General features: G+C 41.8%; 1 protein-coding gene across 1 annotated transcript; it reads left to right on the forward strand.

Moving 5' to 3' along the window:
- The first annotated feature begins 16,267 nt into the window (after window positions 1-16,267).
- On the forward strand, window positions 16,268-17,868 carry LOC142427713 (integral membrane protein 2B-like). The gene has a single exon (XM_075532851.1). It carries the CDS (start codon window positions 16,291-16,293, stop codon window positions 17,089-17,091), a length of 801 nt encoding a protein of 266 aa, XP_075388966.1. The 5' UTR covers window positions 16,268-16,290; the 3' UTR covers window positions 17,092-17,868.
- Window positions 17,869-24,111: the final 6,243 nt, after the last annotated feature.

Below are 24,111 nucleotides of genomic sequence, written 5' to 3' on the forward strand. Positions count from 1 at the left end.
GGGATCAACAAGCTACCATTTGATTGATAGGTTTGACATCACCCATAACCAGGAGTTTCTAGTTGACGTAATCCTTAACTACCACAGTAACCAAACACTGCCAGAAGATGAGTCTCTCAGGTTTGAAGACATTGTACTCTCAAAGTACAGTTAGCCATAACAATGGAGTAAAGTTTTCATGAACTTTATTTGCTGATGGGACACAATTCAAAATAAGAAGAAACATCCTCAAACATTTATTATTGATCAGAACTTGGAATTCTTGAAGTATGAACCTAGGAAAATTGAGAGTGGTCAAAAATGAAATAAACACATAAAGACCAATATCCTGCCATCAGTGAGCTGAAACGGACTCATATTGGCCATTTTAATTAGACAATCATATGATTTACTATTCTGGGAATGACAATTTTAAGAGAAAGAACATTTTAAAATGCATCTTGAAATAAAGTGCTATCTGTGATAGGATAATATTATATGTATACAAAGAAATACAGTTAACACAATTACTACTCAAATTTATGTGCTAAGAACTAAAATAGTGATGTAGAGATTGAAGAAGTCTACCAACTCTTTCAGTCTGAAATTGATCAAACATGCAATAAAAAGGCATAATTATTGGCTTTTGAAATATGAAAATTGGAAGCAATAGAGAAAAGAAAGTCATTGAAAAGGATCGCCTGGGTGATGAGAATGAAGTGGGAGAGATTTTTCAAACAACTATACACATAGACTCTTCCTGATAGTGAAACACAGCTATCAAATTTGACTGCACCCATGGCAAGAGATAATGGAGAAGGTTAGTATCAACAGCCAAAAAAAGGCCATGAACATTAGTTGCTCATATGTAAACTGTGGAACAGAACCATCATTTGCTCAAATATAAGCACAGGTTGAAGTGGAAGAAAATTAAAATACATCTACCAGTGGCAACAATTACCTTGAGTATATATCCCCTTAATTTCAAGAAGATCTCAGTAACAGAATGGACACATTGAACATTAATGACAAGATCTGATGAGCTGTGGATTGACCTCAATAACAGCATCCACGAAGAAAGCAAACGGTAATTTAAAAAACAGGAAAGAAAGAAAAGAGCAAATTGGATGTCAGAAAAGACTCGAAACTTGATTTCCTTTTTTTTAAACATACAATTCATATGTCATACAAGTCAATAGCTCACATTTTAGGATAGTTGTGCAAATCATCACATAATCAATCTTAGAACATTTTCTTCCTTCCTGTAGTCATTGTTATCAGCTCCCTTTTGCCCCCAACTTCCCCTGCCACATATCCCCAAGAAACTATTAATACAGTTATCTCTATAAGTTTATCTCTCCTGGATTTTATATACAGAAAAACATACAAACAGAAAAAGCCAACAACAGTAACAAAAAAATCAACAACTGGGGAAAATACCAATTGAAAAGAAAGCATAAATATTAAAAATGAAACAAATTTTAAATGGAAGCAGATGGCCATTGGACCTCTATGTACTCCCTCAACACAAGAACACTTTGTTCTAATAACCTGGCATCCTGTGACGCTCACCTTCACAATCACTGAAGACAAAATGTGTGTATAAGCAAATGTGGTAAAGAAAGCTGATGATGGCCAGCTACTACAAAATATAGTGTCTGGGATCTTAAAGGCTTGAAGTTAAACAAGCGACCATCTAACAGGGAAGTAACAAAGAAGAACACCAGCCTGTGTGATCATGATGTATCAACATGATCAGGTATCAGGCATCAGAAGACCCCAAACAATCATATTGATGAGAATGAGTGGGGTCAGAGTGGAGACCCAAAGCCCATCTGTAAGCAATTGGATATCCCCTCACAGAAGGGTCACAAGGAAGGGACGAGTCAACCAGAATGTAGTATAGCATAAATGAAACACACAACATTCCTCTAGTTCTTTAATGCTTCCTCCCCACAACTATCATGACCCCAGTTCTACCATACAAACCTGGCAAGACTGGAGCATATACACTGGTACAGATAAGAGCTCTGAACATGAGGAATCCAGGACAGATAAACATCCTAGGAGCAGTAATGGGAGTAGCGATACCATGAGGGTAGGGTGGGGATAAGAGGGGAAAGGGGGTAAATGATTGCAAGGATTTAATACATAACCCCCTCCCCACCAGGAGGATAAACAACAAAAATGTGGATGAAGGGAGACAGTGGAAAGGGTAAGGTGTGAAAACAATAATATTTTATAATTTATCAAGGGTTCACATAGGTGGAAGGTGGAGTGGAAGTAGGGGGAAAAAAGAGGAGCTGATACCAAGGACTCATGTAGAAAGAGACTATTTTGAAAATGATGATGGCAACCCATGAACAAATATGCTTGATACAATTGATGTATGGATTGTTTAAGAGCTGTAAGTGCCCCCAATAAAATTATTTATAATTTTTAAATTAAAAAATGGGTTAAAAGAGATACCAAATGATAACGTGTCAAATTATAACCTATGTTTGCAATAATCTACTTTCCCATACACTCTACCTGATAGCAAGGTTATCCCTGGACTATTGTCAGAAGAGGTCCACTGGAAGTTTCCTCCACGTGGGAACCCTGTAAGTGGAGTTTGGACTTTCTTTTTTTTTTTTTGGAGTTTGGACTTTCACTGTCATCCACAGCCTTCTGCACACCAGGCGCTCAGAATTTAAGCTCTAACACCATTCTCTTTCCATATTTTGATTTTATTATTTATAATCCTTTGATCACACAGACTGATGTGCTTCTTCTATGTGGACTTAGCTGATACCTCCCTTAGATGGCTGCTTGTTGCTTTGCTTTGTTTTATAATTCATTTTATTGAGCTATAATTAACGTCATCCAATTCAATAGTTGAATCATGTTAAGAAGATTATGCAATCATAAGCACAAGCAACTCTGAAAAATTTTCTTCCTTGTTGTACCCTTTGGTGTTGATTTCCCATTTCCCCAACCCTCCCCTTTTGTACCCCCAGGTATTTATTATTAAAGTTCCTGTTTTCATATATCCTGGTTCACTATATATATATATATATATATATATATATATATATATATATATATATATATATATATATCCAGGCCAAAAACAGAAACAAAGGGAGGGAAAAAAGGACCTAAGAAAAATGATTACTTGTTTTAAGGCATATCTTGAAAACCCCAGATATTTTTCTTTCTGAGAGTCTGGCACCATCTGATTTTTACCCCGCACTTTGCTGTAACACCCATATCTCCAGTGATCTCTTCATGAGGACAGGTATTGAGTCGGGTCAGGGCTTAAGAACTATGTGATCATGAAGTGTCGATGGGATCAGGTATCAGGGATCTAAGACCCAGAATAAAGCTATACCCAAGGTGAATGGTGGGGGATAAGCATCGAGGGGAGACCCAATGCCCATCTGTAGACAATTGGACATCCTCTCACAGATGGGGTCACAGAGAAGAGAAAAGTCAGTCAGGATGCAGTATAGCACTGATAAAACACATAATTTTCCTCTAGCTCTTTGGTGTTTCCTTCACCCCACTATCATGACCTCAATTCTACCTTACATATCGGATTAGACCAGAGCATACACACTGCTACAGATAAGAGCCTGCAACACAGGGAATCCAGGATAGATAAACTCCTCAGGGCCAACAAGGGGAGTAGAGATATCAGGAGGATTAGGGGAGGGGAGGGGGAGAAAGTGGGAATCGATCACAAGGATCAAACTAGAACTCCTCCCAGGGGAACGAAGAATGGAAAAGTGGGTAAGGGGCAATAGAGGATGACATATGACATGGAAAAAATAGTCTATAACTTATCAAGAGTTCATGAGGGAGGGAGGGCGGGGAAGGAAGGGAGGGGGAAGAAATGGGGAGCTGATACCAGGGTCTCAAGTGGGAAGAGAATGCTTTGAAAATGATGATGGTGGCATATGTGCAAATGTGCTTGACACATTGTGATAAGAGATGTAAGAGCCCCCAATAAAAGTATTTTTTTAAGAACTAATTGTTCTTAGATTAGGGCTACAATAAGTGCATTTCTCTCTCTAGTTTATAAATGTCTCTTGTTCACTTTAGAGACATCATTATCATTTTATTGAGCAACATTAAAACTAATCCCTTGGGCATATGATAATTCTGTTGATACTATCATTAGTTTAGCCAATGGTATAGAATTTTAAACACTGTTGATAAAAGTATACATGTATAGGACAGCTTTTTAGACAAAAATACATGGAATATTGACTTGGGCAGATTAAAGTTTTAGTGAATGGATTCTATTTACACAAAAATTTGAAGGTTGGAGAGGGCAAAACTTTCAAGAACACTATTTCACAAAAACAGAACCATGTCTGCTACACTAAGATATCTCATACAAAAGCAAAGAGAGCATGAAAAAAGCAAATAGACTCATCCAATGGCACCCTCAAAGCCAGGGATCTGAGAGCCACTAGTAATGGAAGATAAGAACCAGTGTATTATCTTAAATGTTTCTTCGGTTGAGTTTATTCATAATTACTTTATCATTTCGGTAGTTATTGTAAATGATCTTTTAAATGTCTTTTTTGAGCTCTCTTCAGTGGAATACAGGAATCCAATTGGTTTCTGCTTGTTAATCTTCAATCTTGCTACTTTTCCAAATCCCTCAATTGTGAAACTTGCTCTCAGTCATAGAGTAGTTAAAGCAAAAGGAATAAATGATAAAGTAAAGGAGCTGGACAGAAAATTTCAAAGGATTACTTGAGAAGCATCACAGTGGAATGTTGTGGTAGTTACATAATGTTATGTCAATTTAGTATATGAAAGGTTAAGGGTGGAGTCTAGCCTATCATCAGGTCAGAGTCTGATGGGACTTCCTTGTGGGCATGGCCTTCTCATAAGAAGTGCCCTAAGAGCATCCCTGTCTTTCTCTGCCTTCACCTTCCTGTTGGCTAACCCTGTTGACAGCCATAGCTCTGGAGATGCATCCACCACTATTGGATCCACAAGACTTTGCACCCACTGTCCTTCATTTTGAAACATTGCTTGTGACTATGTGAGTATGAAGAGGGATTTATGGACTAGTCTTGGACTTACGGACTTGAGTTGGACTGGACAGGGATGTTTTCCTGATATATGAATCTTCTTGATATTAAACTCTTTCTTACACATATTTGAGTGTCACTGGATTTGTTTTCTCTAGTCAACCCAACCTAACACAAAATGCAAAAACCTAACGACCCCAAATGGAAGAAAGAACATGCGCAGTATATCTTAAGCTGAGTGAACTAAAGAAAAACTTCAAATTGCAGTTGCAATTATCTGTGGGCCAAAATATTGAACGATGTAGGAAGAATCAGAAGAAGATGGAAGGAATGACACAAACTCACTGTACCAAAAAGAACTAGTTGATGTTTAGCCATTTCAAGAAGTAACATATGATCAAAAGCCAATGGTACTGAAGGAATACGTGCAAGCTGCACCGAAGGCATTTACCAAAAAGAAGCCTCCCAGAATTGACTGAATATCAATGATTTCTTAATAAACTGATGAAGTGCTGAAAGCACTTAGTTATGCCAAGAAATCTGGAAGACAGCTACCTGACTTGAAGAGATCCATGTTTGTACTTAGTCCAAAGAAAGTGGACAAAATATCTAACAATAGCATTAATACCACATGCAAGTATAATTTTGCTGAAGATCATTTAATGGTAGTTGCAGTGGTATATTGACAAGGAGTTACCAGGAATTAAGGTTGGATTCAGAGACATTTTTTGCTGTTCGGAATTTTTTTTAATGACCCGATCAATTCCTTCTTTTGTTACTTTAGTCGATATTAGTTGAGTTTGATCTTCTGTAGAGTTGATGTGAGTTAGGCTTGACTCACTGGTAAAGGGTAATCTATGGGATCTTCATATAACACAAGTTAGTTTCTAGGCCTATACTCAGACTCCTCTTTTTCTTTTTCTTTTTTAAAAAATCATTTTATTGAGGGCTCGTTCAACTCTTATCACAATCCATACATCCATCCATTGTGTCAAGCACATTTGTACATTTGTTGCTATCATCATTCTCAAAACAGTTGCTTTCTACTTGACCCCTTGATATCAGCTCATTTCCCCCCTCCCTCATGAATCCTTGATAATTTATAAATTATTATTATTTTGTCATGTCTTACACTGTCCGACATCTCCCTTCACCCACCTTTCTCTTGTCCATCCCCTAGGGAGGAGGAATTATGTAGATCCTTGTTATCAGTTCCCCCTTTCTAGCCCACTCTCCCTCCATCCTCCTGGTAATGCCACTCTCACCACTTATCCTGAAAGGACAATCTGTCCTGGATTCCGTGTGTTTCCAGTTCCTATCTGCACCAGTGTACATCCTCCGGTCCAGCCAGATTTGTAAGGTAGAATTGGGATCATGACAGTGGCAGGGAGGAAGCATTTAAGAACTAGAGGAAAGTTGTATGTTTCAACGTAGCTACCCTGCACCCTGATGGCTCATCTCATCCCCGTGACCCTTCAGTAAGGGGGTGTCCAGTTGCCTACAGATGGGCTTTGGGTCTCCACTCTGAGCTCACCCTCATTTACAATGATATGATTTTTTGTTCTTTGATGCCTGACACCTGATCCCTTCTACACTTCATGGTCACACAGGCTGGTGTGCTTCTTCTATGTGGGCTTTGTTGCTTCTCAGCTAGATGGCTGCTTGTTTATCTTCAAACCTTTAGGATCCCATACATTATGTCTTTTGATAGCCGGCACCATCAGTGTTCTTCACCACATTTGCTTATGCACACATTTGTCTTCAGCGATCGTGTCGGGAAGGTGTGCATCATGGAATGCCAGTTTAATAGAACAAAGTGTTCTTGCATTGAGTAAGTACTTGAGTGGCGGTCCAATGCCCATCTGCTGCCTTAATACTAAACCTATAAATATATGCATGTTGATCTATTTAATCACCAGTCTATATAATTATATTTACGTATGTACATGCCTATATTTAGACCTCTATAAATACCCTTTGCCTCCTAGTTCTTTCATCTATTTCCTTTTATTTTCCTCGTGTCCCATTATCATGCTCAGCCTTCATTTGGGTTTCAGTAATTACTCTCGGTTACATTGTGCTTGCTGAATCCCTACCAGGCCTCCCACACCCTCCTTGACCCTAATTTTGGATCACTTGTTGCTCCCTTGTCCCTGGGTTGGTCAACATCACCTCCTCTTTGCCACTTCCCCCTCTGCCATTTCCCCCCAGAACCATTGATCCCATTGTTTTCCCCAGACTATTCATCCAACCCATCTTATCTAGATAGCTCTGCAGAGATAATAATATTCATCAAAAAACAAGGTATAGCAAGACACAGCGACAAAAGAGAATGCAACAATCACAACAACAAAGAAACCCAATGACCCAGAAAAGAATAAATTAATTTTTAAAAATCTTTTTATTGGGGCTCATAAGGCTCTTATCACAGTCTGTACATACATCAATTGAGCAAAGCACCCTTATACATTCGTTGCACTTGTCATTCTCATAATTCACCTTCCACTTTGGTTCCTGGAATCAGCTCGGTTTCCCTTTTTTTCCCCCGGGCCCCCTCCCTCCCCGATCCCACCCCTGGTCCCTTGATAGTTTATAAATAATTATTATCTTATCTTACACTCCCCGGCGTCTCACCTCACCCGCCTCCCCATTGCCCATCTCCCAAAGAGGTTACACATAGATCTCCGAGATCTGTTCTCCCTTTCTACACCCCCTTCCCTCCTGGTGTCGCCACTCCCACCGCTGGTGTTGAGGGGTTCGTCTGTCCTAGATTCCCTGTGCCTCCAGATCCCCACTGCACTGCTGTACATCCTCTGGTATAACCAGGTTCGCAAGGCAAGGTAGAATTGGGGGTCATGATGATTGGGAGGGGAGGAAGCGTTCAGGAACTAGAGGAAGGTTTTGAGTTTCATTGTTGCTACACTGAACCCTGAGTGGCCCATCTCCTCCACACTACCCCTCAGGAAGGGGTGTCCAGCTGTCTACAGATGGGCATTGGGTCCCCATCACGCACTCCCCCCTCATTCACGGTGATGTGATTCCCCACCCCACCCCCTGCCTTTGTTGTTTGAGACCTGGTCTCCTCTGCCCTTCACGATCACCCATGTTGGTGTGCTGCTTTCGTGTGGGCTTTGTTGCTTCTGGGCTAGATAGCCGCTTGTTTGCTTTCAAGCCTTTAAGTCCCCAGACGCTATATCTCTCAGTAGTCGGGCACCATCAGCCTTCTTCACCACACTTGCTTATGCACACTTTCGTCTTCAGCGATTATGTGAGGAAGGTGATCACACAATGATTGTTTTTGTTCCTTGGTGTCTGCTACATGATCCATTCAACACCTTGTATTCGCTTAGGCCGTGTGCTTCTTCTCTGTGGGCTTTGTTGCTTCTGAGCTAGATGGCCGCTTATTTGCCTTCAAGCCTTTAAGACCCCAGATGCTATATCTTTTTGATAGCCGAGCACCATCAGCTTTCTTCACCACATTTGCTTACACACACGTCTGTCTTCAGTGAACATGTCGGGAAGATGGGTATCCTAAGAATAAATTAATTTAAAAAAAAACAGAAAAGGAACAAAATTTTAAAATTTAAAAAAAGAAAGAAAAACCTGTAAATAGATCAAGGTCTGATTTTTTACCTCTAGGTGTGTCCCCCAGTCAAGTCCAATGGGGTGCCACACTCTGGCCCCAACCAAAGTCTATCCTTTGCACTCCCTCGGGAACTCTCTGCTCTGCTTCCCCATTGCTCTGCCACATGCCTTTAGTGTTTTGCCTCAGTATCTCGAGGTCAGACCAGGCCAATCCCGACACTGAGTCTTCCAGTGTTGTCCCCCGTAGGGCCATGGGTCAGCGAGGGATGTCGTGTCTCATAGTAGGAACACCCATATGATACACTCTGTGCATTGGCTATTTGGAGCGGCGATAACATCCTCCAAGCCTGGTGGTGGGCCAGGATATGCTCCACTCTCTCTTCCTCCCCATTCATTTGGCCCCATGTGCTCGGATCAGACACATCCCTCTCCCTGAGCTGTAGCTTCAGTGCTGTCCTCTGAAGTAAATTCTTCTGTGGGGAGGGGCAGTTGTCCACCTAGCTGTGGCTCCCCACTCCATGCTGGCATGATGCACTCACATCCCAAAACATGTGATTTAAGTCTGGTCCCTTTTTCCCTGTGGAGACACAAACAATACCCTCCCCTTGGGTGCGTCAGTGCCCTATTCTCTTCTTCTTTTTTTCCCCTTTCCTTTCCCCACTCTCCTCTTTAGTTATTTACCACGTGTACCCCTGAATTTGGTCTAGCCCCTGCCATACTACCTGGCACTCACCCCTGGAGTGTTTGCATATTGTAGCTTTTTCCCTGTGCCACTTTTACATTTTTCTTTTCTTTTCTATTTTGTAAACTTACCTCAGCGGACTCATGTAGTACTTGTCCTTTGGTGCTTGGCTTACTTCACTTAGCATAATTTTCTCCAGTTCTTCCCATGCGGTGGTATGCTTCATGCATTCATTACTGCTTTTTCAGTGATGTGTAGTACTCCATTGTATTATGTACCACAATTTTTGAATCCATTCCTCTGTAGATGGAAATTTGGGCTGTTTCCAACTCCTTGCAATTGTGAACTGTGCTGCAATGAATATTGGAGTACAGATGTCTGGCTGTGGTTTGTTTGTTGCCTCTTCTGGGTATATGCTCAGTAGGGGGGTTGCTGGGTTGAATGGTAGCTCAATTTCTATCTGCTTTAGAAATGGCCAAATCAATTTACATAGTGGCTGAACATACCTACAGGTCCACCAGCAGTGGATAAGAGTTCCTATCTCACCACAGCCCCTCCAACACATTGCTTTCTGATTGTTTGAATTGGGCTATCTTTGAAGGTGTTAAGTGGTATCTCATAATTGTTTTAATTTGCATTTCTCTTATGGCTAATGATCGGGAACATTTTCTCGTGTTTGTTGGCCATTCAGATTTCAGACTCTGTGAAACTTATGTTCAGGTCCTTCGTCCAACTCCTCAGTGTGAAGTTAGTTTTACTCTTATCGTAAGTTTGCCAAGTATTGTAGATTTTACTAATAAGGCTTTTTTGTCTGATGTGTCATGGCTAAAGATGTCTTTTTTGTCTGTGGACTCTCTTACTACTCTCTTGGTGAATTATTTTTATGTATCCAGGTGTCTTATTTTCAGTATACCCCATATGTCTATTTGTAACTCCTCTGTATTTGTATCCTTCCCTATTTCTGACAGCCTATGCATTCCCTGTGCCAAGGTTCTCAGGTTTGTCCCAATTCCCTCATTAATGGCCCCAATTGTTTGGGGTTTTATCTCAAGGTCTGTGATATCCACCTTGAGTTTATTCTTGTGCATGGAGTGAGGTAAGGGTCTTGCTTCATTTTTCTGCAGGTAGATATCCATGTTTTCCAGCACCACTTATTGAAGAGGGCATCTACTTCCCATTTGATATTCTTTGGGCCCTTATCAACAATCAGTTGTCTGTATGCTGATGTTTTTATTTCTGGGTCTTCAGCTCTTTTACATTGGTCTGAATATGTCATTATGCCAGTACCACACTGTTTTGAATACTGTGGCCGTATAGTACGTACTAAAGTCAGGTAGAGCAAGCCTTCCCACTTTGTCCTTCTTCTTGAAGAGTTCTCTGCTAATTCTGGGCTTCTTCCCCATCCATATGACATTGGTAATAAGTTTTCCCAATTCTTTGAAGAAGGATGGTGGGATTCGTATCGGGATAGCATTGAACTTATATAGTGCCTTGGGCAGAACTTACATCTTTACTATATTGAGTCTTCCAATCCACGAGCATGGGATATTCTTCCATTTGTTGAGGTCACTCTTGGTTTCTTGTAGTAGTGTTTTATAATTTTCTTCATGCAAATCTTCGTATTTTTAGTCAGGTATATCCCTAGGTATTTCAATTTGTGCTTGGCTATTGCAAAGGGTACAATCTTTTAATTGTCTCTTCTGTGATCTTGTCTGATGTGTAGAGCAGTCCGATAGACTTCTGTTTGTTGATTTTGTATCCTGCCACTCTGCCATATTCCTCTATTGCTTCCAACACTTCCCTTGTGGAATTTAGGGGATTTTCTATGTATAGAATCATATTGTCTGCGAATAATGAGAATTTCACCTCTTCCTTCCCCAGATGAATACCTTTAATATCTTTCCTTTGTTTTATGTTGTTAGCTAGGATCTCCAGTACGATGTTAAATAGGAGTGGGGACAAGGGGTATCCTTGTCTGGTCCCACTTTTCAGTGCAATTGTTTTCGTCATTTCTCCATTGATTACCACGTTTGGCTGTTGACTTTTCATATATAGCTTGTATAATATTGAGGAATTTTCTTTCTATTCCATCTTCTTGAGCGTCTTAAACAGGAATCCATGTTGGATGTTGCTGAGTGCTTTTTCCACATCTTATCGATATTATCATATGGTTCTTATCATTTTTCCTGCCAATGTGATGAATAATACTGATGGTCTTTCATATGTTGAACCATCCCTGGTATGAATCTCACTTGGTCATGGTGATTTTTTTTAATATGCTTTTTTATTCTCTTGGCCAGTATTTTGTTAAGGATTTTTGCATCGATGTTCATTAAAGATATTGGTCTGTAGTTCTCAATTCTTGTGGGATCTTTGCCTGCTTTGTGTATCAGAGTTATACTAGCTTCATAGAAAGAGTTTGGGAGTTTTCCGTCTTTTTCTATGTTCTGGAAGAATTTGTGTAGGATTGGTGTCAGTTATTCCATGAATGCTTGGTGGACTTCTCCTGTGAAGCCATCTGGCCCAGGGAATTTTTTGATTGGTAATTCTTTAATAACCTTGTCTATTTCTTCCATTGCTCTGGCTCTGTTGAAGTTCTTAACATCCATCTGGGATAGTCTAGGGAGGGATTGTGTTTCCATTCCTTTTTCTCTTAATTGAATAATTTTTATTGGCCTAATATGATTTTTACTTTAACAGAGCTCAGTTCTGTTTGATATCAAAACTCATATTCTTAACCACTTTAAAAATTTGTATTATTTATTTGTTATTCAACTGCAGAAAATGGCATGGAAATCAGATGCTGCCTCCATGACTTTTTTTTCCCCAGTTATAATACAACTTCTGATTTCACAAAAGGGACAGCAAATCAAATTAAATATTAGCCCAAGTTTAATTCATATTAAACTTGAGGGGTGAGGTCAGATATGGCTCCACCCTGCAATCTATCTTACCAATTCTCAACCAGTCATCCCACCCCACCACCGTGTCCCACGGCAAGCTCTACTTTTCTGCTGGGTTTGCTACCTTATTGCAATGGTCCCACAAAACTCACAGCCCATACTCATGATTGTGGAGCTTACTTGGGAAGTTAATAAGTTATAGTTCAGGATTAAAAAATGCTCAGGATACAGTTCTTCAATCAGGAAGCCATGTCCACAGTCATGCTTCTTTCTGGTTTTCAGCCTCTCAACCAAGTGGCCCATGGATCTCTGTTGTGTTCAGGGAATGTTATAAAGCTCCTTCATCATTATCAGTAATTGCCCAAAGGGCACACCACTCCACCATAAGCCTGAGTGGAGGGGCCGATTTTAGCCTAGGATCCCCAATTAAATACCTGAAAGTACCCTACTTCACAAACAAATTCCCTGCATGAAGACACTTAGCTTGACTCACTCCATGGACTAAGAACACCACTGCTCTGTTCCATACTCTTGCTATGAGGTCTGTTGTGGCCACGCCTCTGGAATCACGGCTCTTTCCCCAGGATCAAGGAGGCTCAATGTGCATGTTTCTCGGGGTCTAAGTGATGAGTTCTACTCCTGGCTCTTTTTTCATATATATAATTTTATTGGGGGCTCATACAGCTCTTATCACAATCCATACTTACATCCATTGTGTCAAGCACATTTATGCATTTGTTGCCATCATCATTTTCAAAACACTTTCTTTCTACCTGAGCCCCTTGGTAACAGCTCCTCACTTCCCTTCTCTCCCTCAAAAACTGCTGACAATTTATAAATTATCATTATTTTCTCATGTCTTACACTGACCAATGTCTTCCTTCACCCACTTTTCTGCTGTCCATCCTCCAGGGAGGGGATTATATGTAGATCATTGTGATCTGTTCTCTCTTTCTCCCCCAACCTTCCCCTTATCCTCCTTGAATCGCTGCTCTCATTACTGGTCCTGAGGGGTTTATCTGTCCTGGATTCCCTGTGTTTCCAGCTCTTATCTATACCTGTGTACATGCTCTGGTGTAGCCGGATTTGTAAGGTAGAATTGGGGTCACGATACTGGGTGGGGAGGAAGCATTAAAGAACTAGAGGAAAGTTGTATGTTTCATTGGTACCCTTCTGTAAGGGGATGTCCAATTGTCTACAGATGGGCTTTGAATCTCCACTCTACACTCCCCATCATTCACATTGATATGATTTTTTGTTCTGGGTCTTTGATGCCTGATACCTGATCCCAGTGACACCTCATGATCATACAGGCTGGTGTGCTTCTTCCATGTGGGCTTTGTTGCTTTTCAGATAGATGGCCGCTTGTTTGTCTTCAAGCCTTTTAGATCCCAGACACTATCTGTTGAAAGAACTATCAGCTTTCTTCACCACATTTGCTATGCACCCATTTTATCTTCAATAATCGTGTCAGGGAAGGTGAGCACCACAGAATGCCAGATCATTAGAAAAAAGTGTTCTTACGTTGAGGGAGTACTTGAGTAGAGGCCCAATGTCTGTCTGCCACCTTAATATTTAACATATAAATATATGTACATAGATGCATTTTCCTATTGTTATATAAAATATATTTACATATGTACATATCTGTATTTAGACCTCTGTAAATATCTTTTGCCTCCTAGTTCTTTCCTCTATTTCCTTTTACTTTCCTCTTGTCCCACTATCATGTTTGGCCTTCATTCGGGTTTCAGTAATTCCTCTAGGTTACACTGCCCTTGATCAAGCCCTACCAGGCCTCCTACACCCTCCTCACCATTGATTTTAGATCACTTGTTGCTCCCTTGTTCCTGGGTTTTTTATCACCCACTTCCTCTCCCCATCTTCCCTCCCCTATGTCCCCCCAAAACCGTTGATCCCTTTGTTTTCTCCTCTGGATTGTTTATCCCGCCTATCTTATCTAGATAGACATGCAAAGACAATAATAAGCACTAAAACAAGGCAGAGCAAAAGAAAACAAAACAAACAACAATGAAAGAAAAGCTTGTAAATCAGTGGTTCTCAACCTTCCCAATGACATGATCCTTTAATACAGCTCCTTATGTTGTGGTGGCCCTCAACCATAAAATTATTTTCATTGCTACTTCATAACTGTAATTTTGCTACTGTTATGAATCGGGTGACCCCTGTGAAAGGGTTGTTCGACCCCCAAAGGAGTTACGACCCACAAGTTGAGAACAGCTGCTATAAATAGTTCAGGGTCTGTTTGTTGATCTTTAAGTGTGCTTTCTGGTCAAGTCTGGTGGGGTGCCATGCCCATGCCCTGTCCCCAAAGTCTATCTTTGGTATACCCTGGGAATATAATTGCTTTGCTCCCCTTGCTGCTCTGTTGCACACCCTTAGCGTTTCACCCCAATGTGGTGGAGTCAGATCGGGCACAATTCCCACACTACTTCCATTGTTGTCCATCGTAGCACTATGGGTCAATGAGGGACATCTTGTCTCTTTGTGGGGCCGGCCCTATGGTCCTCTCCATACATTGGCTGCTCTGAGTAGGAATATTGTCCTCGGAGCTTGGTAGGCCAGGGTGTGTTCCATTCTCTCTCCTTTCCTCTTTGTTTGCGCCTGTGTGCTCTGATCAGACGCTCCCACTCTCTGAGCTGTAGCTTCAGTGCTGTTCTCTGTAGTGCATTCTTCTAGGAGGGGAGGATGTGGGTGTCCACGTGGTTGGGATTGGGGTCAGCCCCACAGATATCCCACAGATATGGCAAAATTGTTCAATTTTCATGTTAGCACTCCAAGATTTTACAATCACAGTTTGCCTTATTAACAGTCATCTATAATTGAATAATAGAATCCTATCGGTATCTCTACCACCACCTCACCTTCTCTTACCTAGACTCATCAGGAAAAGAGGAAATAAACCCAATATGCACGGTCTCACTCAGAAAGTTTGCTGGGAGGTACTACAAATACTATGGCCAAAGGAGCCATATCAAGTAAATCACTGCACCAAAACAACCAACACTGTTCTATTTTTTGTTTTGTTTTGTATTTTACTTTCCCCTTCCCTCAAGTTACTAATATGTGTCTATCTTCTACTTAGTAATTTACTTTCACTTCCCCTCTTGCTCCTGGTAAGCATTTCTTTTACATCAAATACCTTTTCTTGACTCTTTTCTAATATTGGTCTCATGCAATATTTGTCCTTTTGTGGTTTTTTCATATTGTTTTTATTGACATATCTTACACATGCCAATATAGCCATTAACATATTATTCTGTTGTTCAATCCCATCAGATAGGGTTATACAATCATCAATGCTATCAGCTCCTTTCCCCCCCTCTCTGGCCTGACTCTCTCTCTCTTCCAGTACCCTCTGAGAACCATTACTCCTGTCATGTCTCTGAAGGGTAATCTATCTTGACTTCCATGTACTGAGCAATCTTAAATCTGCAGATGAACATTCGCAAATATAACATGAATCCCTTACAAGTAAGGGGAGGAATCCTTAAAGAACTAGAGGGTAGTTATGTGATTATCTGGCAAGTGGATTTGGGGTCTCCATTGCATCCACGCCCCTTCACATTGATTTGGTTGTGTGTTTTTAAACTTCTGATTCCTCTTCCCGTTGACACCTTACAATCACACGGACTGTTGTGCTTCCTCCACGTGGGCTTTGGTGCTTCCTTGATAGATGGCCACTTGTTTAATTACAAGTATCTAAGACCCGACGCTATATTTTTCTATAACTGGGTCTGTGAGCTTTTGATAACTGGATACCATAGCTTTCTTCATCACGTTTCAGCCATCATGTCAGGAAGGTGAATAACATACAATGCCACATTACTAGAACAAACCATTCTTGTATGAGGGAATATTAAAGTGGAAGTCCAAAGTTCATCTGCTTCCCTGTTATATATGCATATCTATACATATTTAAACACACACGCGTATATATATTCCCCCTACCCTACTGTTGTAGTTACATGCTTTCTCTGTAAGACTGCCTCTCGGCCGTGCCGCAGTCCCCGCTTCAGCTGCCGACCGCGCTCCGCGTCCCCGTCTGCCGCCGCCCAGCGCCGCCGACGGTGCCCCCCACCGCGCCATGGTGAAGGTGACGTTCAACTCGGCGCTGGCCCAGAAGGAGGCCAAGAAGGACGAGTCCAAGAGCGGCGAGGAGGCGCTCATCGGCCCTTCGGACGCCGTCGCGGTGGACTGCAAGGACACAGATGAAGTGGTGCCAATTGGCCAAAGAAGAGCTTGGTGCTGGTGCATGTGCTTTGGACTGGCATTTATGCTTGCAGGTGTCATTCTGGGCGGCGCCTATCTGTACAAATACTTTGCTCTCCAACCAGACGATGTGTACTACTGTGGGATAAAGTACATCAAAGATGACGTCGTCCTGAATGAGGCCTCTGCCCAAGCCCCAGCTGCTCGGTACCAGACAATTGAGGAAAACATTAAGATCTTCGAGGAAGAGGAGGTTGAATTCATCAATGTGCCTGTCCCAGAGCTTGCCGACAGTGATCCAGCCAACATTGTCCATGACTTTAGCAAGAAACTCACGGCCTATTTAGATCTTAACCTGGATAATTGCTATGTCATTCCTCTGAACACCTCCATTGTTATGCCACCCAGGAATTTATTGGAGCTACTCATTAACATCAAGGCTGGAACCTATTTGCCCCAGTCCTATCTGGTTCACGAGCACATGGTTATCACTGATCGCATCGACAATGTGGATAACCTGGGCTTCTTCATTTACCGACTGTGCCATGGCAAGGAAACCTACAGACTGCAGCGCAGAGACACTATTCGAGGTCTTCAGAAACGCGAAGTTAGCAACTGTGCTACCATTCGGCATTTTGAAAGCAAATATGCTGTGGAAACTTTGATTTGTTCTTAAGCTGTCAGGAAAAGCAGTGAGGAGAAACATTGAATACAACACCATAACCCTATCCTTTGTTTTTTGTGCAGTGATTTCTTAAAAATCTTCTTTCACGTAAGTAGAGAACAGGGCTTACTATCTTTCATCTCATTCATTCAATTAAAACCATTACCTTTTAAAAGTTTTCTTTCCCCCTTCTAAGTGTGGTGTCTTTTATATTTGAATTAGTAATTGTTTTCTCCGTAGAACATAGTACATTACGCTCTAGATCGTAGGTATTAAAAAGAATTAAACTTCCTTTAAATCATTTACCCAGATTTTTGTTTCAATTGTGTATCTTGGAGAGAAGGTAATCTCTAAAGTCTAATCATTTATATATGCATAGTGCCCTGCTGCCTAGTTGTTAGAGCATTGAGCACTCATTTTAATTTTCCTCTACTGCTCAGTATTTTCAACGTCATCTGAACTCTTTAGATTATGTTTCCAACTTGATATTTACTATTCTAGGCACCGCTAACATTTTAGATAATTTTTGGAATTTAAGACATAGCTTGTGTTACTAATTTGTATAACCCTTAACTGTGCAATGGAATGTAAGTTTCACAAAGTTGTTTCCCTAAAGGACTGTATGTTGTTTTTCCCACATTACAAAACGAAAGGCTACTTTGGGTCTTCTCAAGATCGTCCACGTAAAGGAAGAAATGACTGTGTATGAGTCCAGTTCTCTATGATAGAGTGTACAAACTCAGATTTTCATTTAAATAAAAGGCATTTTTAGTAACTAAAAAAAAAAAAGACTGCCTCTCCTGGATATCTGGATAAACACACAAAAACATGCAGATAGCTGCAAGTCTAACAGCAATCATGCTATAGATTCTATCAATATTTTCAGCAGTTCTCAACCTGTGGGTCTCCATCCCTTTGGGAGTTGAATGACTCTTTCACAGGGGTCACCCAGTTCACAACCCTAGCAAAATTACAGTTATGAAGTACCAACAAAAATAATTTTATGGTTGAAGGGGTCACCATAACATAAGGAACTGTATTAAAGGGTCAGGGCTTAAGAGAGAGGAGGGCATGTTAAAAAGTATCAGTCCAGTCCCCATTTCTTTCAAGGTTACATATCCTGGTCCCGCTTACCTGCCAACACATATACCCATTTAGTCTTCATCAATGAGCTCTGACAGGCGAGCGTCCTATAAATCCACGTTGCTATTCCTGCAGTCAGGGATGGAGCAGTCTAGTGCCCTTCCTCCCCCCACTTACACCTTTGGTCTTTCAGTGTGGCCCCCATGTGAGTAAACCATAACCAAGACAGATGGGATGCAGGGTGCTGCCCCCACGTCAGAAGTCTACATTCGGGATTCTTTGGGGATGGCAAATGGTTTCGCTCCCATCACCGGTCTCTTGCACTGCTTTCTTGGTTTGACCCTACATGGTTTGTTCTCCCTTAACTCTACCACCAGGGCTGTGCTCTGCACGCTGTCATCTAGCGAGAGGACATCACAGTCTGAAGCTGAGACTGCTGCTGCAGTCATCTCTGGGAGCGAACTGCTCCAGCAGGAACACTGCCCTCGTGAATTGGTACACCGGAAGGAGGTCTACTCTCACTCTCTCTTTGCTGCGGAGATAGAATGAATACCCTCCCCTTGGGTGGGTTAGTGCTCTGACACCCCCCCCCCCCACCGCCATTGCTGTCGTTATTCTTTCCCACCCCTCTGTGGGCTTTAAAGGCATGAGAAGGGGTCGGTGGGAGATGCCTTTCAGCACAGGTGCTACTGCATCTGTTTATGATGACATATGAATCATTGGCTCTAGTCTGACACCAGAATATCTTGTCCTCAGCCGGGGAATTGTCTGTTGTGCATGTTTTCCCTTATGCCCGTTGTGCTGTTTGCACTTACCTCAGTGGACTCAGGTTGTACTTGACCTTTTGGGCTTGGCTAACTTCACTCAGCATAATATCCTCCTGTGGGGTTATAAAGAGCCTTTTCCCCAGCTTCATCTCCCCCATAGACATAGGGGAAAATCAGATGCTTACAGACATCCTCCCTGGAGGCAGTTAGTCACTAGACTAAGGTAGGTCCTGCTCCCTGCTGTTAAGGACAATGGACAGACCTGCAGTCATTGATTTGGTCCCTGTAGGTGGAGTTCACACCCTATGGATAATGGTCTCTATCAGTTGAGCCAGAGAACAGGTCAAACCGGCTCAGTGACATCAGTGACATCCAAGTTAAGCTGCTATCCTGAATCTAGGATCCCCCCATCTTGTCACATGTATACACCCCCAATCCCTCCTCTTCCTATTGCATGTATATCCCTAGATTGCCCCCTTCTTATTGCTGTATAACCTGTAGTGCAATCCCTTTCTGTGACATATGTCTTTACCTGTAATTAGTGGGCTTGCACACCCCCAAAAGGTATATCAGTCCGGGTTAGCAATAGAGATCTCTCTCTCTCGGATCCTCCCTTGAGCCTCTTGTTGGCCCCCCTCTCTTTTCCTGTCCTCGCTCCCCTATTCCCTTTCCCCTTGTCCTCCCCCCTCTCTCCAAGCAGGGCTGAGGTGAGATTGCTATCATGATATGTGTCTGTCTCCATTATTTCAATCTCTCTATATCTCATGCTCTCGATGGCTTTAATATAATATTTATATATCTCAACAGTACAGTTGTGCCTATCGAACCCGTGATTAGTGGTGGGAGGCTGGCACCCCGCCAACCGCATCCTCTAACTCTTTCCACAGCATGAGTTGTTTCATAGTTTCACCACTATTCGTTAGGGTTACATAGTATTCCGTTGTGTACATGGAAGTCAAGATAGATTACCTTCAGAGACATGACAGGAGTAAGGTGGACTGTTCAGGGACGAACATTGGAGAGCAGATGTCTTGTCATCATGTTTCTTATTTCCTCTGGGTATGTACCCAGTAGTGGGATTGCTGGGTCATAAGGTACCTCAATTTCATTCTGTTTTAGGTATCCACAGTGGCTGTAAGTATCTACACGACCACCAGCAGTGAATAAGAGTTCCTGTTTCACTGTATCCCCTCCAATATTTGTTGCTTTCTGGGGGTTCTTTGTTGTTCTTTTTTAATTGGGCTATCTTTGTGGGTGTTAGGTGGTATCTCATAGTTGTTTTGATTTGCATTTCCTGGATGGCTAATGGTGGGAACATTTTCTCATATGCTTATTGACCATTTGGCGTTCTTTCTTTGTGAATCTTCTGTTCCAGTCTTTTGCTCACCTTCTTAAGGGCTCTTTGCTTTTTTTCTTGTAAATTTTCAAGATACTGTAGATTTTGGTAATAAGCCTTTTATCCTTTTTGATTGATTTATTTCACTCAGCAACATGTCCTCCAGATTCATCCATGTTATGGGTGCTTTGCAGATTTATCATTTATTATTTTTCCATTTCCAAGCAATGATGCCTTCTCTCCCCCACCCCCTTACTACTGATAACTTCCACCAAACTTAGCTCTCTTTACATTTTCCTCTTCTAGATATTGCCTACAAATGGAATTATGCAGAGTTTATATGACAACATTATTTTAGAATTACTTTAAAACTCCATTTTGCCAGCTGTGCATTCAGGAACATTGAAAGTTAATAGTATTGAGTCTGATCAGTAATAAAATGTAAGAATTTTCACCCACTTTTGAGCCGTTGCAAATTAATAGAGACTTTTTCACTCCACACTCCTAGGAAGTAGTCAAACATTTGTTTCCTTTCTGAGATTACGTATCTGAAATGAAAGCTGATGTTTCTGCTTGCGTGCCTGGGAGTTGCTTCAAAATGAAACCAGAATGTTCCTGGCCTGCAGACAGCTCCTGTCGCCACAGATTGCTGGACGTTCTGTGAATGCATGCAGGTAAGAGGAAATCTCCTGGCAGTTCCTGAGAAACAAGGGAGTGTGCACTTTAAAAAAATTTATTTAAAGACAAAATGAAGACTCAGAGAAGCATGCCTATAGTTTTAAACTCTCTGAATCAACTTTCTGTTCCCTAAATTCATTGTCATGCTCGTGACAAAGATCGGGCTGGTGCGGAGAAGCTTAGAGCGAAAGCAGCTCTTTGGTTCCATCAGCACTTTGGAGAGGTTCCTCAAACTAAGGCAGATTATCTCTGCTTCAACAACAAACACCCAAAGCACATGACCAAGAGGGAAGCCCTGCTTTTTCTGCCACAATCACATAGAGCTCTATTTGGAGCCCCTCCACGGGGCAAATGGTTAACATGCTACACTGCTAATGTAAAGGTTGGGTGTTCAAGTTCACTCAGAGACACCTCAGAAGAAAACTTGATGATGTGCTTCTGACAACTTAGTCTGCTTTATAACTTATAAATATGTAGACCTAGTAATCAGTGGGTGCTACACTGGGTAATGTACACTCCTGCTAACTGAAAGGTTAGTGGTCGGAAGCAACTTAGAAGAAAATTGGTGATTTACATGAAAAATCAACATTTCTATTCAGACACACAATGGGTTACCATAAATCAGGCTGACTTGACAGCAACTGATTTATAGAAAAAGAATGGTGCCAAAGGGATCAGTTATCAAGCATCAAAGAACAAAAAAATCATATCGTTGTGTGCTCACCTCATGATACGATTGCGGAGGTAAAATGTGTGCATTAGCAAATGTGGCGAAGAAAGCTGATGGTGCCCAGCTATCAAAAGATACAGTGTCTGGGGTCTTAAAGGCTTGAAGGTAAACACGCGGCCATCTAGCTCAGAAGCAACAAAGCCCACATGGAAGAACACACCAGCCTGTGTGATCACGAAGTGCCGAAGGAATCAGTGATCAGGCATCAAAAAACAAAAAAGTCACATCATTGTGTGCTCACCTCCATGATATGATTGCTTAGGACAAATGGGCGCATAAGCAAATGTGGCATCATCAGAACAAAAAATCACACATAGTGAATGGGTGGGGGGGTGCAGTGGGGACCCAAAGCCCATTTGTAGGCCACTGGACATCCTCTTACAGAAGGGTCTCAGGGAGGAGACAAGCCAGTCCGGGTGCAATGTAGCAACAATGAAACATACAACTTTCCTCTAGTTCCTAAATGCTTCCTCTCCCCTCCTCCGCCCCCAATATCATGATCCGAATTCTTCCTTGCAAGTCTGGCTAGACCAGAGGATGTACACTGGTACAGATAAGAACTGGAAACAAAGGGAATCCAGGGCGGATGATCCCTTCAGGGACAGTGGCGTGAGTGGCAATACTGGGAGGGTGAGGGAAGGTGGGTTGGAAAGGGGAACCGATTACAAGAATCTACATGTGACCTCCTCCCTGGGGTCAGACAATGCAAAAGTGGGTGAAGGGAGACATCGGACAGGACAAGATATGAAAAAACAATAATTTATAAATTATCAAGGGTTCATGAGGGAGTGGGGAGCGGAGAGGGAGGGGGAAAATGAGGAACTGATGCCAGGGGCTTAAGTGGAGAGCAAATGTTTTTAGAAGGATGAGGGCAATTAATGTACAAATATGCTTTACACAATTGATGTATGTATGGATTGTAATAAGAGTTGTATGGGCCCCTAATAAAATGATTTTTTTTAATCTAGGTAATTATCAAGAAAAATAGTTCTTCAAATCCTTATTGATTGCCAAAAGAAACTATTACTGTGAAAAAAGAAATCTTCAACTACTCCTAATATAATTGACTGTACATACATTATGTGTGAGCCAGTAGCACTAAAAAGAATTTCATTTAATGAACAAAATAGATCTTTCACATAAAAGCTGGCCTTGTACACTGCGAGATGCGACATCCTGCACCAACCCATGGCCCCACACGGGACAACACTTGAGACACAGTGGGGGATGTGTGACTGAGCTGACCCCACCACACTGAGGCAAACACTGGGGCATGCAATGGAGCAGCGGGGGAAGCAGAGCAAAGAGATCCCGAGGGAGTATAAAGGATGGACTTTGGGGCCAGGACACAAGTTTCATCTGGAAAACACTCCTAAAGGCCAACAAACAGACCTTGAACTACTAGCAATTCTTTTTCTTTTTTTGCTATCTTTTTGTTTTGTCTTTTTTTTACCTTGTAAATTTTGTATGTTAGTGGCTTTTCTGCTTATCAGCGTGTCAATGTTTCTGCTGTCGAAGCCATGTCCTTATGTGCCACTTGGGCGCTGGCAAAGTCATCTGCATTTGTATGCACACATTACTATATCAGCAGGTCCACGTAGACAAGGTAGGCTGGACAAACAATGAGAGAAGAAAATAACGGGACCAACGGTCCTGAAGGGACATGAGAGAGTGGGAGGTAGGGGAAGGGAGGAGGTGTTGGCCAACACAGGGACAAGGGAGTGGTTCAAAACCAGAGGAGGGAGGGGAGGGGAGGACTGGTAAGGAGTGACCAAGGGCAAGGTAACTGAGAGGAATTACTGAAACCAGAATGAAGGCTGAACATGGTAGTGGGATGGTAGGAAAGCGTAAGGAAATAGAGGAAAGGAGTAGGAGGCAAAGCCTAAATACAGACATGTACATATGTAAATATATTTATGATTATATGGGAAATAGACCTATGTACATATATTTATAAGTTCAGTAGTAGGGTAGCAGATGGACATTGGGCCTCCTCACTCACATTCCCTCAATACAATAGCACCTCACCCAGCTAAACGGTCATTGCATGATACCCACCTTCCCGACATGATCACTGAAAACAGACGTGTGTGTAAGCAAACGTGGTGAAGAAAGCTGATGGTGCCTGGCTATCAAAAAGATATAGCGTTTGGGGTCTTAAAAACTTGAAGGCAAACAAATGGCCATCTAGCTCAGAAGCAACAAAGGCCACAGAGAAGCACACAGCCTAAGCGAATACAAGGTGTTGAATGGACCAGGTAGCAGACACCAAGGAACAAAAACAATCATTGTGTGATCACCTTCCTCACATAAACGCTGAAGACGAAGGTGTGCATAAGCAAGTGTGGTGAAGAAGGCTGATGGTGCCTGGCTACTAAGAGATATAGCGTCTGGGGACTTAAAGGCTTGAAAGCAAACAAGCGGCTATCTAGCCCAGA

The sequence above is a fragment of the Tenrec ecaudatus genome, chromosome 15, assembly GCF_050624435.1.
Source record: "Tenrec ecaudatus isolate mTenEca1 chromosome 15, mTenEca1.hap1, whole genome shotgun sequence".
NCBI classification, from domain to species: domain Eukaryota; kingdom Metazoa; phylum Chordata; class Mammalia; order Afrosoricida; family Tenrecidae; genus Tenrec; species Tenrec ecaudatus.